The sequence below is a fragment of the Rhinolophus sinicus genome, chromosome 2 (assembly GCF_057876585.1).
Source record: "Rhinolophus sinicus isolate RSI-liver-muscle chromosome 2, RSI-T2T, whole genome shotgun sequence".
NCBI classification, from domain to species: domain Eukaryota; kingdom Metazoa; phylum Chordata; class Mammalia; order Chiroptera; family Rhinolophidae; genus Rhinolophus; species Rhinolophus sinicus.
The window spans coordinates 190236113-190250951 of NC_142502.1; the positions used below are offsets into that span (position 1 = coordinate 190236113).

General features: G+C 51.3%; 1 protein-coding gene across 2 annotated transcripts in view; it reads right to left on the reverse strand.

The window, feature by feature from the left end:
* SNTG2 (syntrophin gamma 2) overlaps positions 1-14839 on the reverse strand; it is a 154786-nt gene that overhangs the window by 3791 nt on the left and 136156 nt on the right. For both annotated transcript variants that reach the window (XM_074331613.2, XM_074331614.2), the window contains exon 16: positions 13855-13965. In XM_074331613.2, coding sequence (XP_074187714.2) covers positions 13855-13965 — 111 coding nt within the window. The remainder of the gene's footprint in view (positions 1-13854; positions 13966-14839) is intronic.

Below are 14839 nucleotides of genomic sequence, written 5' to 3' on the forward strand. Positions count from 1 at the left end.
GGTGATAGATATGATCCTTCTGGTGGGACAGTGTGGGGGACCTGGCCTTGGATTTGTCCCCAAGGCCAGCCACCTGGTGACTGTAAGCTCCCACGGGACCAATTCTCTAAACACCACAGAGGGTGACGGGATTTTTCTGCGAAACCATGTCTCATATGCTACGTGGACCCCCGTGCTCTTTATTTCAGAGGCTCTTTCTTTGCAGATATTAAACCAAAATCACCCACTCCATCCCCAAGAGAAGGTCCCTTATCCGCATATAGCCCTGTGTCTGGTGACATACAAGTGATCAGTGTGTGCTTGCTGCTTTGTGTGTGAAGCGGAGGAAAGAAAATCACATAGGGACAGAATTCTATTATTCAAATAAAGGAAAAAACTCACTGTATTTGCCTCTTTTATAATACTTATGCCAATATAATGCATTTAAACATAGAGAAAGCAAAGGGCTTCTCCTTCCTGTGCAGCAGGTACCCAGAGCCTTCTGGGAATAAAGACTGTAACCTGACCCCCACCACTGTGGTACTATAAGCATGGGGGTGCACGAGCATGGGGGTGCACGAGCATGGGGGTGCACGAGCATGGGGTGCACGAGCATGGGGGTGCACGAGCATGGGGGTGCACGAGCATGGGGGTGCACGAGCATGGGGTACACGAGCATGGGGGTGCACGAGCATGGGGGTGCACGAGCATGGGGGTGCACGAGCATGGGGTACACGAGCATGGGGGTGCACGAGCATGGGGGTGCACGAGCATGGGGTGCACGAGCATGGGGGTGCACGAGCATGGGGGTGCACGAGCATGGGGGTGCACGAACATGGTCTGCTGATGTGGACATACCAGAAACTTCTCTAGAACAGGCTGGGCTGCTAACCCATGGTCCAGGCTCCATACAAGGGCCAGGGAATGTGACAGGGAGAATGTTTCCAACATAGCGTGTGGATGGGCCAATTGAAAAGTGGGCATTTTTCCAAAGATGACACATACATGGCCAACAGGTGTGCTAAAAATTGCTCAGCATCACTAACCATCTGGGAAATGAGGTGCCACCTCACACCTGTTAGGATGGCCTTGTTCAAAGAAAAAAAACAGCAAAACCATAGAAAACAAGTGTTGGTGAGGATGTGGAGAAACTGGAACCCTCCTGCACAGTTGGTGGGAGGGGAAAATGTGCAGCCACTATGGACACAGGAAAGAGGTTCCTCAAAATGTTAAAAATACAACCACCACACAAGCCAGCAATTCCATTCCTGGATATTTGTCCAAAGAGTTGACAGCTGGGACTTAAAGAGACACCTGTACCAGATGTTCAGAGCAGCACAGCCACAGCGGCCAACAGGCAGAAACCACCCGGTGTCCACTGACTGATGAATGGGTAAGAAGATGTGGTCCGGCCACACAATGGAGTATTCAGCCTTAAAAAAGGAGATTCTGATACACGTGACAACAGGCGTGAACCTTGGGACATTGTGTTAAGAGAAATAAGCGAGTCACAGAAGGACAGACCCTGTGTGACCCTATGAGGTCCCCAGAGTCCTCTAATTCACAGAGAAAGGAAGTAAATAGATGGTGGGTACCGGGGGCTGGGGGAGGGGAGGGGAAGTGAGTGTTCAGTGGCTGCAGTTTCAGTTTGGGAAGATGGAAAGTTCTGGAGACCAGTTGCACAACAATCAAATGCACTTAACTCTATTGAACTACAGTTCAATGTACACTTAAAAATCGGTTAAAAGAACAGACCTCATATGATTTATCACAGTGAAAAAAAAGATTTCTGAGTCCTGGAAAGATGAAATGAGCTCCCAGGCCACAGTGGTGGCATGTTTGGCACTAACATCGTGCAAAGACAATGAAAACTAACGGGTGTGAATCTGTGTGGTCACTGGGCAGGCGGCCGCCGCACACGCCTTCTTCCCCTCATGACCACTCACAAGGCGGGACGGTCCCTGACTCATGATGACAAACAGGCCTGCTGAAGCCCGAGTCACACTGCCGCTGTGGGTGAAGGGAGACTATCGGGGTCTATCTGACCCTGACGCCCACGACCTTTCTGCTCAGCCATGTTTGCCGACCCTCACAAAATATGGTTTGAAACTGCTTGAACGTTCCAAAGTGTTCTTGCATGCACTGTCCCAGCCAACCACATTTCCAACAGGCAACACCTTTCTTGTGGAAAGACCAGGAAGCTGAGTGTCGAGCACAGTGGCTACAGCGTATGCCACTGACTGCCAGTCCCATGTCCCTCTGTCCACCACTGAACTGTCACCCAGTTACTTTCCTCTGAAGCACATTTGTCCTAATGACCTACATTTTCATAACGCCTTTTAATATTTCATGTTGGCTGAAATAATGATTTTAAATATAGTCTACAGCTTGGCACAATTATCCATCCACTTTGAGTGTTTTAAGATTTCGGACTTTTCCTTAATGAGGTAAAACTTTTAGGAAGCCATAGGACCTACACCGGGCTCGTCAGAACAGGGATAGTGAGGGCACTGAAATGTGAGAAAGCATTGCTTCCTTCACACTCTTTACTGCTCCGTCTATCACAAGGGCGACACTTTCAATCAACACAAGAGTTAATATCACCTGCCTGTCCTCAGTAAATCTCCTCCAGTAGAAATCACATTTCTTTACTGAACTGTCCATATTTCCATCTCAGTGCACAAATTGCCAGACTTGTCAAAAAATGCCCGTAAAAGGCCCGCACATTGACTGACACCCCTTTGATGAACAGTAGCCATCCCGGGTTTCCAGTTTTCCCCAATTGTCACCTGACAACCTTATTGAGGGGGAGATTTAAAGTCTATGGCCATTAGGGAGAAGACTTTCCACTCAGCCATACAATTCAAATGCAGACTGTATTTCAAAGCGAGCCTCACCATGTCCCATCCCAGTGAATTCCTCACAGAGGATGTACTTGAACTAGACAGCTGCTGAATAAATGAATGACCATCTAGAAACGATGCTTTGTAATTGCCCTTAGAGAAGGCTGAGACCATGTATGACAGAATATGCTCCCGCAAGAAAAAACTAGGCCCCAGAAATCAACTTACCACGAACGGCTCTGCAGGGACTCCGACCGCCTTCTGACCTTTATAATTTAATGGTTAATACCTCTGGATATCGGGGTTCAGACCTTGGTCTCCCATTTAGTATTCCCACCACAGTCAGTTTCAAGCAATGGTTTTCAACAGTTTAACATCTGCTGGCAAAATTCCTGTGATTTGCTGGGTGGCTCGCAGGAGGCGTGGCCCCACGCAGCTCAGGACTGAGGGCTGTGGTGGCGTCTCTCTCACCTCAGCTGGCACCACCGCCAAGCGTGATTGAGAGCTGCTTCCATCGGTGCCCAGCCAGCAACAGGCCTCTTCACCAAGTTATCTGTGTCACCGTGACAACGTGTCCCAGCCTCAAAGATAAAAAGTAAAATAAAACACTCACCATGAAGAGATAAATCCCGTTCTCCAGGTGAGGGAGTGGAGGTGTCAGAGTTTTAAGTCACCTCTGCAAGGTGACAACACTGATTAGTCATGGAACTGGCACCTGAAATCCAGGACTGAGCGCTTGGTCCAGTGGGTGGGCGCCGTTTCACTTACTGTAGACTGCAGGACTCGCCCGCAGCGTCACCATGCCACAAAGACGTCCCAGAAACACTGCTGCACCAGGTTTCACGCGGGGCTATCCCAGAGCATGAGCAGCTCCTGGAAGCTTCTTGGAAACACAGATTCTCAGGCTCTGCCTCCCCTACTGAACGGAAGTGGGTCCTCCCTGGTGAGCTGTGTGCGCATAACGACAGAGGCCGTCTGGGGCGCGGATGTGCACTCTGCCCTTGTCACAGGCTTAGGTCAGGGCCTGCCCGATGCACAGAAAGGTTACGGGGACAGAACTGAGTGGAGCGTGGTTCTGAACGCACCAGCCTCGGCAGTAACCGGCCTGTTACAGTTGGCAGGGGTAGGGCTGGCGGGCGGGCGCTGAGCTCCGAGGGCCGGCTGTGTCCTGGGGTGTTGTGGGGGGCTGTGTGGTCCAATGCTGCCCTGGGCCCCGTTGCCGGGTGGGGGGTGAGCAGGGACAGGCGCAGTCACGTCTGCATGACAAAGATGACCTCTGCCATTATGTGGAAGGGGAGCACTGGGGGCAGGAAACTCCTCGGGGAGAACCACAGAGAACGGAGCCTGAGCCAGGGACCAGGGACGGCCACGTTCCAGAGGTCCTGGTGGGTCACTGGGGAGAGCACCAAGCACAAGAGGGGCAATTTGTGGCCGGAAGCTGGAGCTTCCGTGAGGCACATGCTGTCCCGAGGGTGGCAGGAGCACAGCAGGGAGGAGAGGAGGGGCTGACCCTCCCGTCCCCTTGGAATTGACCTGGGTCACCTGCTCCCTTCCTTCTGTCTGGTTCAGAAGGGCCACCTGCCTGCACAGAAGTGTGGTTGCCATGGTACCGTCGTAGTTGCCTCTGTAAATACCTCCTTGGACGCTCACTGCTCTGCACCCTGAGGGCTGCTGGGCTCTTCTCTGGCTCCCATTTTAAACTGCCTTTCCCCCCTTGGCAAATAACAGCACAATAACTTCATAGGTTTTATTTACAGGAAAGCTCAACGTTACCATCTCACCAGGACTCTCAAAACATCTGACTTTTCTCAAGTGCTGAGTGTGTCACTTTCACCAGCTTCCTTCCCCTGAGACCTGTGTTTGGGAGATGAATGTCTGCTGCCCGAGACTTGTTTCCATGGAGTGTGGCCCCCCAAGTAACCCCGACGCACACGGGTGCCACGAGCGTCACTGGCCTGCTTTTCTCTGCTCATGTAAACCTTTTACTCGAAGTTTTCCAAGTTCTGACAAAGATAAATCACTCCTACACTTATTTCATAAACAAAATCAATTTTCAAAGAAACAGCACAGAATTTTACTCATGCTGAAATGATTTTAGAAAGTAGAATACATATGTTAGGATACTGGAAAAGACATTTTCAGGTTATTGTGACGAGCTAGTAATTAACAAAAGCCCATACCAGGCGTCGGTTTGTGTCCGTCGTCTACTGGCCACCTAAATGCCATGTCTGTCTGCAGTGCCCTGGCGATGACAGCTGAACAGGTCGCTTCGCTGTCTTTTCAGGGACCTGTGGACGTGTGTCCTCCTAGTTTCTCACTTAGGACTCTGCAGCAGGCAGTCCCACAGCCCCCTTTGTCACAGTTCACCTTGCTTCCATCTTCCTGTGAGTCCTGAGAGCCAGAATGTCACAGGCTGGTGCTTCAGACATACACATGGCAGGGGCTTGTGCCCGACCAGCAGCTGCCACGCGACCTTCCACGGTGTGTGTGCCGTTCTGCACAGCCCGCCAAATCGGCAGGAAGGACCACGGAGACGCTGACACGGCTGACAACAAAGGCAGTGGGCCGTCTGCATGCTTTGTTCAGGATGCAGAGTGACTGTCTCCGAAACGCTGGCATGCACAGCCGGGCCACCATGCTGCACGGTAACCGACATCCAGCCTCACTCACACACGGACGCTCTCTCTCATTGATTCAAAAGTTTTTGAAATGAACTCTTTGCCAAAACGTCAGTAACTGATGCATCTACATGCAAATTCTCACCTCTTTCCTGACAGAAGCTCCTTCTGCCCTCTTCCTGTAAAGTCGCCTCTCTGCCCAGTTTCGGGGAATTGCCAGCTAGAAAACCACACTTCACACCGAGGGTGAAAGAAGATGCCCCTCCCACACCCTCAGGCACAGAGATGTTTGATCCCAGCTGGTCATTTAAACACGATACCTTTTTCTTCTTTATAAAATTTTAATTAAAAAATAAATTTTAAACTGACACCATGATTTATTACCCAAAACAAGGCTTAGACTCATTATTTTAGAAACACATCCTTTCCCAGCGCCGGCAAGGCCTGGAACTGGGCAGCTGTGACTGAGACGTGGACAGCGGCTGAGTGGGCACGTGGCCGAGTGCTGTGCACACTCTGTCACTCACCAACACCGTGTCCAGGTGGACCATGTGGCTTAGGTTGGTGACATTTTCCTTATTACTCCCGTGCCCACGCCGGGTTCTGGGCAGGATGGTGACTGACTTTGAGTTGGTGGTCTGAGTCCCTGGGACCACGTAGCCTCTGTGGCCTGGCCTGGCCGGTCACCCCAGTCTGCCTGCCCCTCAGCCTGGCAGTGCCTCCGCCACCCTCCCTCCCCTCCAGGGCAGTTTGCCCGCGTGCGGACGACACCAGGCCTCATGGTCTGTCACCAGGTCCCTGAAGAGCACAGAGGACATGCTCGTGCCCTCCTCGCTGAGAAAACGTCTCCTGCATCTGGGCTTCCCAGCCCTCGGCAGGGCCACGGCCTCACACCAGGACTTGTCCCTCCCTCACATGAGGCCGCATTCTTCAGACTCTGCCAGTCAGAGCGTGGGGGCCCGGCTTATGCTATATCCACTGGCCTGTGCCTTTCACAGACGGTGAGCACAGGACACTGCCGTCGGTATGGACTCTGGGCTCCGATTCCTCTCCACCCTTAATTCTGGGACCGGAAGTCAGTCCCTTAGGCCAGTCACAGCCGGTGACGACAGCCTCTCCCAGGGCTGCTGTCACGTGATGCACTGTGCATGGGAGGCCCCGCACAGCTCCTGCCACAGAACAAGCATATCATGCGTGTCAGCAATGGCTTCACCAGAAACACAGCTGTGAGACAGCCCGACACGCAAACAGTTTAAGGTGCTTTCTGCTCAAATACGTATAGAGCAAGTGTCCACTCAGCGTGCTTTTCAAATGAAACCAAGCAGGGGACACATGCCGCTGGCCCTGTGTGCGGCTGGGGTCAGAGGGAAGGGAGAGTGGACTACAGGGGCTGCAACACCGTGGTTCTGGGCTGGGTGGGGACACACCCCTTACGGGACTGCTAGGGGAAGGCATGGCTTCCGGAAGTGACGGACCAGTGCGTCCAGCACAAGCAGCTTTAGGATGTTGGCTTCGGGCGTCCAAGTCCCTGACGAGGCCCTCAGCCCACCTGCCACGTCCCAGGCATTTTCCATCTGGGGTCCACTTTCTGGAGGAGGACAGTCTTACAGACCCTACCCCTTTAAAAGCAGTGACTTTGGGACACATTTTTGTGTGTGTGTGGTTTCTGGTTTATTTTGGGGTGGTGGGTTGCAGCCCACTCGTGAGGGCCAGTCTTCCTCCAAGCCATCTGGGGAGAAGTGGCTGCAGAATGCATGCTTCGCGTCCGGGCTCCGCGCTCCCCGTCTGGTCAGACGTCTCCCAGGAGAAACAGCTGCTTGGCCACGTGTGTCTGGCTCTTCATGCACTTTAATTGGTATTATGTTTGTAGTGTAATTTCCCCTAAACATGTTAATTTTCTTGAGAATTTTCTTTCTTGGTTCAACTACACAAGGCCTTTTTATAAGGATCCATTTACAAGATTCTCAAATTACCAAGTGTCAAATGAAATCAAGAGAGGGACAACCTTTTCCATAGCTTTCCTGTTTGCCCTGGAGAGTGTGGTGCCCTGCCAGCCCAGCTGCCCACTCTGGGCGGCCCCACCAGATCTCCGTCCAACCCTCAGACCCCCTCTCCTCCCTGAGCCTTCACACCAGCTCCCTCTCCTCTGAGCCACCCTGTGCTTCCTCAGGAGGGGGGACCATTCCCTGAGCACCGTAGGCCCGGAGCCCAGCTGCCCGGTGGTTCAGGGAGTGTCTGGGGGGGTTCGTGCTGGGTGGGAGATAAGGGCCTTCACCTCTCACTCCCCCTCCACCTCTTCTCCCTGTGACATGGCAACGCCTCCGAGGGTGTTTTTCTTTCACCCATGCATCCCCCAGTTGGTGTCCTTAATGCCCTTGGAGCCCCCACTGCAGAGGTGGGGAGGTTCTGGGAACACTGCCCCCTGACGGATACCACTGGGCACTGGGGACATTCTGACCCAGGCAGCTGTCCTGGGGTCGGCGGGAGCCTGCGCCGCAGCCAGGGGTGCCCTCAGGTCCGGGTTCTCATAGGGAGGGAGGGAGAGGGGAAGGGCTGGCTGGGCAGGGGTGGGAGGAGGGGGTCGTAGTGGGCTCACAGCGCCCAGAACGTGGGGAACTCCAGACGCTCATCCCAGCCCGACAGTGACTCAGGTCACGACCATTTGAGCCACGAGCAGGTTGTGTGAAGCACGGTTCGTCTGTGGACGTGGGGCCAGAAGTCACGCATTTCAGAAAACGGGAGGAGACGGGTCACAGAGGAAGCTTCTGCTCTCGGGACCGCTGAGCGGGGCTGACTCGGGAACGAAGCGGGGTCCCTGTGAGCGAGTCCCAGGGAGCTGACCTCTGTGCAATCCTGTGCATCGCTGCCCACCGCACGGCTCCCCAGGTACCAAGGCCTCTGCTTGGGCACTGCCAGTGTGCTTGTTTACGTGTGAAGTGTTACTGGCGAAGCAGAAATCTGTAAACCCTTCTTTTAGCCCCGCAAACTCAGAAAAGCGTGGGTGGGTTGAATTCAGTTCCCCAAGTAACGGCTCCTTGCATTCAGGGTGGACGTGGAAAGTTTGAGCATCAGGCAGATTTCTTTCTTTCTTTCATTTATTTTTACACCAAGGTCTTGTGGAGGAAGTGCTTTAGGACATCCCGAGGCAGCTGTTCACCCCTGGCTGTGACACGGGCCGTGGGCATGCGGCTATGGGCCCCGGAGCTGCCGCCCACAGGCACCCACTCAGAACTCACACAGCACGTCAGACGCTGTCGCTGTTTAGAAATCCACTCAAAATCTTAAGAAGAGAAATAACCACCCAGCAGTCGCTGAGCTGTTTTCAAAACAGCGTTTGCAGGGCAGTGGATGCTGTGCTCATTTCCATCGGTTTCGAGATCACAAGCAAAAGCCTACCCCTCACGCCTGCAAATCCTCCTTAGGAGGCCTGCTAAGCCTTCCACTCAACCCGACGTCACACTGGCAAGAGGCCCTCCTGCGAAGTCTAGAAAAACACAAAACTGCTGCAAACCACCCCATGTCCACGGGGGTTCCGTGTGGCCAGGTGGGGCGGCCACAGGAAGCTGGTGCAGCTTCGGGACCCAGGACGCTTAAAGCCGGGTGCTCCACCTTCAAAAGAACAGATACATTGGGCTTCACCAAAATTAAACAGTTTTGTGTATCAAAGGACATGTTCAAGAGAACCTGTATAATTGACAGCCTACAGAATGGGAGAATATTTGCAAATCATGTATCTCATAAGGATTTAATATGAAAAATATATAGAAAACGCCTACAAGTCAACAACAAAAAGACAATCACTATTGAAAAATGGGCAAAGATCTTGAATTGACCTTTCTCCAAAGGGATCTGTAATGGCCAACACGCTCATGAAAAGGGGCTCAGCATCACTGATCGATAGTAAAACGCAAACCAAAACCACAGTGAGACACCACCGTACAGCCACAGGGGAGGCAAGTAAGAAGCAAGGACATACGTGTTGGTGATGAGGTGGAGAAACTGGAACCCCACACACTGCCGGTGGGAGCGGGTCCTCCAGAAGCTGAGCGTGCATTCACACGAGACCCGGCAGCTCCACTCACAGGTACACACCCCAAATAACTGAAAACAAGGACTCAGACAGATGCTTGTACCCCTGAGTTCACAGCAGCCAAAAGGTGAAGCAGTCCGAGTGTCCCTCAACAGGGGTGACGGGCAGACAGAACGTGGGGAGCCCACAGGGACATAGCCATGAGAAGGATAAGCACTGATGGATGCCCGACATGGAAGAACACTGAAAACCCACACTGAGGGGCAGAAGCCACATGCAGAAGGGCAGATACTCTACGCCTCCATTCATATGTGGCACCTCGTCAAACCACAGGGACAGCACCGAGGGCTGGGGGCGGGGTGGGATGAGTGTTTAGTGGGTGCCGGGGGTCAGTCTGGGAAGATGCTGAGTTCTGGAGATGGCGGTGGGGATGGTAACACAGCACCACAAACGTGCTTAGTGCCATCGAGCTTAAAACTAGTTAAAATGGACACACTTATGCCACACATATTTTACCAAAATTTTAAAAAATGAAAAAAGAAACACCAGGATGTCATCGCTGAGGGCAGCCTGCTGGACACACCTGTCACTCTATCAGACAGAAGCCGAGTGACGCTGGGCCTTGCCGTGAGCTCCCTGAGCCTCAGCTGCCCCCCTGTACGGCGTGACGAGCTCATTCTCCCACAGAGGAAGTGGCCTGACATCAGCCTGCATAAGAAAATGCCTTGCTCTTTCATTGAAAAACTGATAGGTACTATTATGACTGGTGTTTTTCTTATGTCAAAAGAGGCATATTTGTGTCTATTTCCTTTGCAACATCTTTGAGTTGAAATACTGTATTTTAATTATAAAACCAACATTATTTTGATGTCCAAAACATAAGGTCTAACAGAGATGGTCCCTTCAAAATAAAAATAAAAACCAGAAAAACAAAGTCATGAGAATGCGACTTGGCTGATGGGTGACGATAATGTAAGTGAAAGCCATGAAACAGACATGCCTTTCTCGGCCCCCCAGCGATGAGCTCACGGCCTTGTCTCTCTTACGAGGTGGAAGTTAAGGGAGGAGCAGCTGTCCAGGGGTCATTCACACGCACACCCACGGGGACCTGCCCCTCAGAGCACTTTGCAAACTAGTGTCTGAAGTGAGCCGACTGCCACGGCCGTAGGAGAGCCCCGAGCTGCCGGGGCACCCTGGCAGGAACGGAGCGTGCGACGCGGTTTCTCAGCGCTCTGTGAGCACCCAAGCACATCTCTCACGTGTGCCCGGATGTCTGATCGCCACCCTGGGACATGCAGCCTGCTGCCCAGGGTCCAGGCTAGTTACAGTTTGTCTTAAAGCCTGAGAAGCTGAACATAGAGTAACTAGAGCTTCTCCTCAGCTTACACTGGCCTCGCGGACCGGCCGTTGTTTGAAAGCACCAACGTCTTTCCCACCCGTGAACGCCCAGGCCCAGTGTCAGATGGGAGGATGGCGCAGGCCTTGCCCTCTGGCCACGTGGGTCCCACACCCCAGGCCGCCCTGAGAGCCACGGTCCAGACACCCCAGACGCCTGAGGCAGCCCCTGGCCATCTGTGCCAATGCGCAGAGAACCAGCGGCCATACTTAGGAGGCCCCCCCTGCAGAGGCCCTTTAAACAGACCGTCACGTCCACAGCGCTTCAGTCTCCGTGGAACGGGGCCCCGTGGCACACTCCGCGTGGAGTCTGTATCATCCGCCTAATTTACAGAAATGACATACAGCCAGCTAAGGAGGACAGCAGGGGAGTGAGTCACTCATTGTGTAAAGCTTGTCTTCGCTACCCTTTCTTAAATGAGAAACAGGGGAAAAAAAGAAAAGCAGATGGTTCATTTAAAAAATTCTGCAACCCCAAATCTCCAGCCATGGGAGCCACTGAGGGACCATCCCAAATCCCTGACGTGTACGTGATTTCTGTCAATCGTGGGTCCTAAGAAGAAACGTTCCACTCTGGTGCGCCAGGCGCCAGCGTCCTCCCAGGGTTCCAGGAGGGACGCTAGCTTTCTCATTACGACTAACTACTAATGCCGTACTGTGGGTATCAGCCCAGAAAGACGGGCAATAACTATTAAAAATTGTTCCATGGTGATGACTCATTTACCTGAAAAATCAAGCAACAGGAGCACAGCTGTCTCTGCAACTCCCGGTTAACTGACACATTGGGGCACACAAGGCTCGGGTGCCGCCCAAATCCCCACGCTGCTTACACCAAGTATGTGCAAAGCTCTGGTTCTTGCTCAGAATTCACACCCAAGGCTCTTGTTTAAGTCGAACGTCCACACCAAGAACTGTCATGGGGTCTGCACCCCCAGCTGGCATCCCCAACTTTCTTCGGTCTCATAAGCTGTAAAAATGCAGACATCAGCTTAAAGGGAGTTTGTTCGAGTGACCACTGCAAGTTGTGTGTGGCCTATTTGAGGCTCTTTCAGGTTTGTTTCCTGCTCTGTGGGTGACGTGGCAAATTATTTTCTCCTCATTTGTGTCCTCAGCTGCACAGACCCTGTGCAGGGCCTTGGCGGGGCCGAGCGACACGCCTACCTGTCCTATTCTATCTGTAGTTACCTACGACCTCCGCCTCTCTGCCCTCTGCCTCCCTAGCCCATGGCCTCACGGGGAGGCAGGGACACTGGGACCAGGTGAAGGGGCGCTGGGTTTGCTGGGAGATACTTTTGTGTCTCACATTCATTCCTGTGTGTAGTTATTGTACTTGCCACTTTTTTTTGTGTGTGCATTAAAGACCCCTGAAGACTGTTTGAGCTTCACCCCTATGGGTCCCATGTCCATCCTTGTCACTTCTACAACTTTCTAGGGTTCTGTCTCTTCCTTCAACTGAAAATGGAAACTGATGCCATCTAAACAGAATGCCATGAAGCCACTGAGCCTTCTGAAACAAACATACGGCCCGAGCAAATCCCACGTATCTCCAACTCTTGGGTTTACACAAGACACTACCTCTGCTCCTGTTAATAACTCAAAACCAGAAGGTGACGGAATGTTAAAAAAATAAATACCTTTAAATCTAAGGAAACAGGTGTCACCTGTCCAAAGGACAGCCACGTAAGCAGTTGGGTGTTGCCAAAGCATGTGCCCTGGGACAGCAGCTGCTCGGGCGGAAGCAACGAGGAACCGCAGCACATGCCTCAGGACGCCTGGTGAACCAGCTCACACAGCGTCGCACACACTCACACAGAACATACTGGGTTAAGAGGTTTGTGGACGTGAGCGTGGAGGACTCATGGCTCCCTGCCTCGGCCCTCCAGGGCAGTCGGCAAATAAATACACAAACCAGAGAAAGGACCAAGTGTCAGGGTTACCCCTGGGGCCATATCAGTGCAAATAAAACACTAAGCGCAAATAAAACATATCAGTGCAAATAATGTCACTAATGTAGTGACATTATTTCAAGTCTCCCCACCTCCATCTAGGATTCGCACTTTGCGGTGGCAAACGTCCCCTGGACTGTTCAGGGCAGCACGACTGGGCGTGGCCAGCTCTCTGTCACAGCCCAGTGTCCTGCGTCCACACCAGCACCGCCATCGGCTGCCCCCTTATACACCGCATGACCCAATAGCAGCGACAGTGTTTACACTCAGAGTCTTATTGTATCCATTCCCTGAATATAAGAATGTCAAGAAATTCTGTATAATTTCAATTGTACTGAAAAGTAGAGATGTAACATTAAGTAAACTCAGTCAAGTATTGTTAAAAGTTGATACTAAACATTCAGAAATAAAAATGTCATGTGTGACGTGTCCCTCTGATTAATTTCATCAGAAAAAAAATGCCTGCAAAGTGTTGAGTCTTTTTACAGACGATACGTCATGGGTCTCACACTTTTTTTTTTTCTTTTTCTTTAGTGTAGTGAATTTATCATTATTTTGTTTTTAGTTTGTATTAAAACTGGGTTGTTGACAAAACATTTATACATAGGACGTAGAATAAAACAGTACTTGTTAACAGCAAAGTGACAGCTCGTGCAATGAATGTGAGGTTACGTCTAACAACCTGTCAACCAGCAGTTTGTTCTTAACATGACAGACACTTTATCGTGTGTGTCATGCAGTCGGTAAAACTCTCCCTTTAAATTTCGACTTCGCATGTATTTTAAAATATTGATTTCCTGCTAATATTTACTAAGAAACACGTGTTTTCTCATGGAATCAAATGTTTTAAGTCATGATTTTAGGCGCAGAGTCCCCATGGGGGGCAGAGTGTGGGCCCTTTGGGCGTCCCCACTGCCTGGCTGTATGGAGAGTCTGCACTTTGGGACGGACCTTTTTCCATGTGCGATGGAAACGCTGACCTGCTGCCCAGTTACGTTTCACTTCACGTGGGGCGGGCTGGCAGGCAGAGCGAACCCACGTACCTTTGTCTCGATTTGTTTGGTGTCCAGGTTCTGAAATAACAGCCTGACGCGGCCTTTCCCGTCATCTGAAGACCCTTTAAGCTGAGAGAATTTATATCTCCATAGGACGTTCTGCAAAGGAATGGAATTCATTAGTGATTTAGAAACAAGAGCTCATTTACTTAATTAAATTTATTCATACCTTAAAGAATCTATTTAAATACACACAGACATTTGTTTAATCATCTTATCTACATGGAGTGTGAGATAGCTTATCAGAATCACCACCGTCTGTTCTCCGCTCAGTGCGGGGCTGGACGTGCTCACACCCCCAGGGGTTTTTCTGCCCCTCCAGCCAAGCCCAGGTCACTGTGCCTGGAGCTGTGGGTCACAGCCCTTCCCTGTCTTCTCTCCAACCCCACCCATCCGCATCCACCCTCTCTGGTTTTCTCTTGAATTCTTCTGTACGTAGTCTAAAAGCATCGTAAGATCCTCGCTCCTTTTTCTGCATGTAAACTTTAAAAAATCCACTTCAAGGTCCAGTTCTTGCTACGGCCCGTGGGACACGGTCTGGAGAGCAGATATAATGAAAACCTTTCATCGTGCTGGACACACCCCCTCCACATTCCGATCACGCAGATTAGTTTCTCCAAGTTGAACAATGTAGATAATAATCCCGCTTAAAGTGCAAAGGTTACTTAATGTTTGCTAAGGTAACTTAGAGATGAAATCCACTATAAATTTCTGCTCTTCAACATGAAAGGGCTGCACCGGACAACCACTTAATGGCTGTGTTTCATAAAAGATGGTCTCTAATTGCACACACCTCATGGTAATAAATCCTTACCTTCCCAGAACATTCCCAATAAAGAACAGGAATTATTTTTTTTCACGAGTTAGAGGTTGGGTTTCTATTAAAGCATTTAGTTTGAAATAACGAACCTATTATTCTCTAAGAGTCCCCAAGGGCAAGCACGATGGGACACTGAGGAGCGCTTCAAGGGCA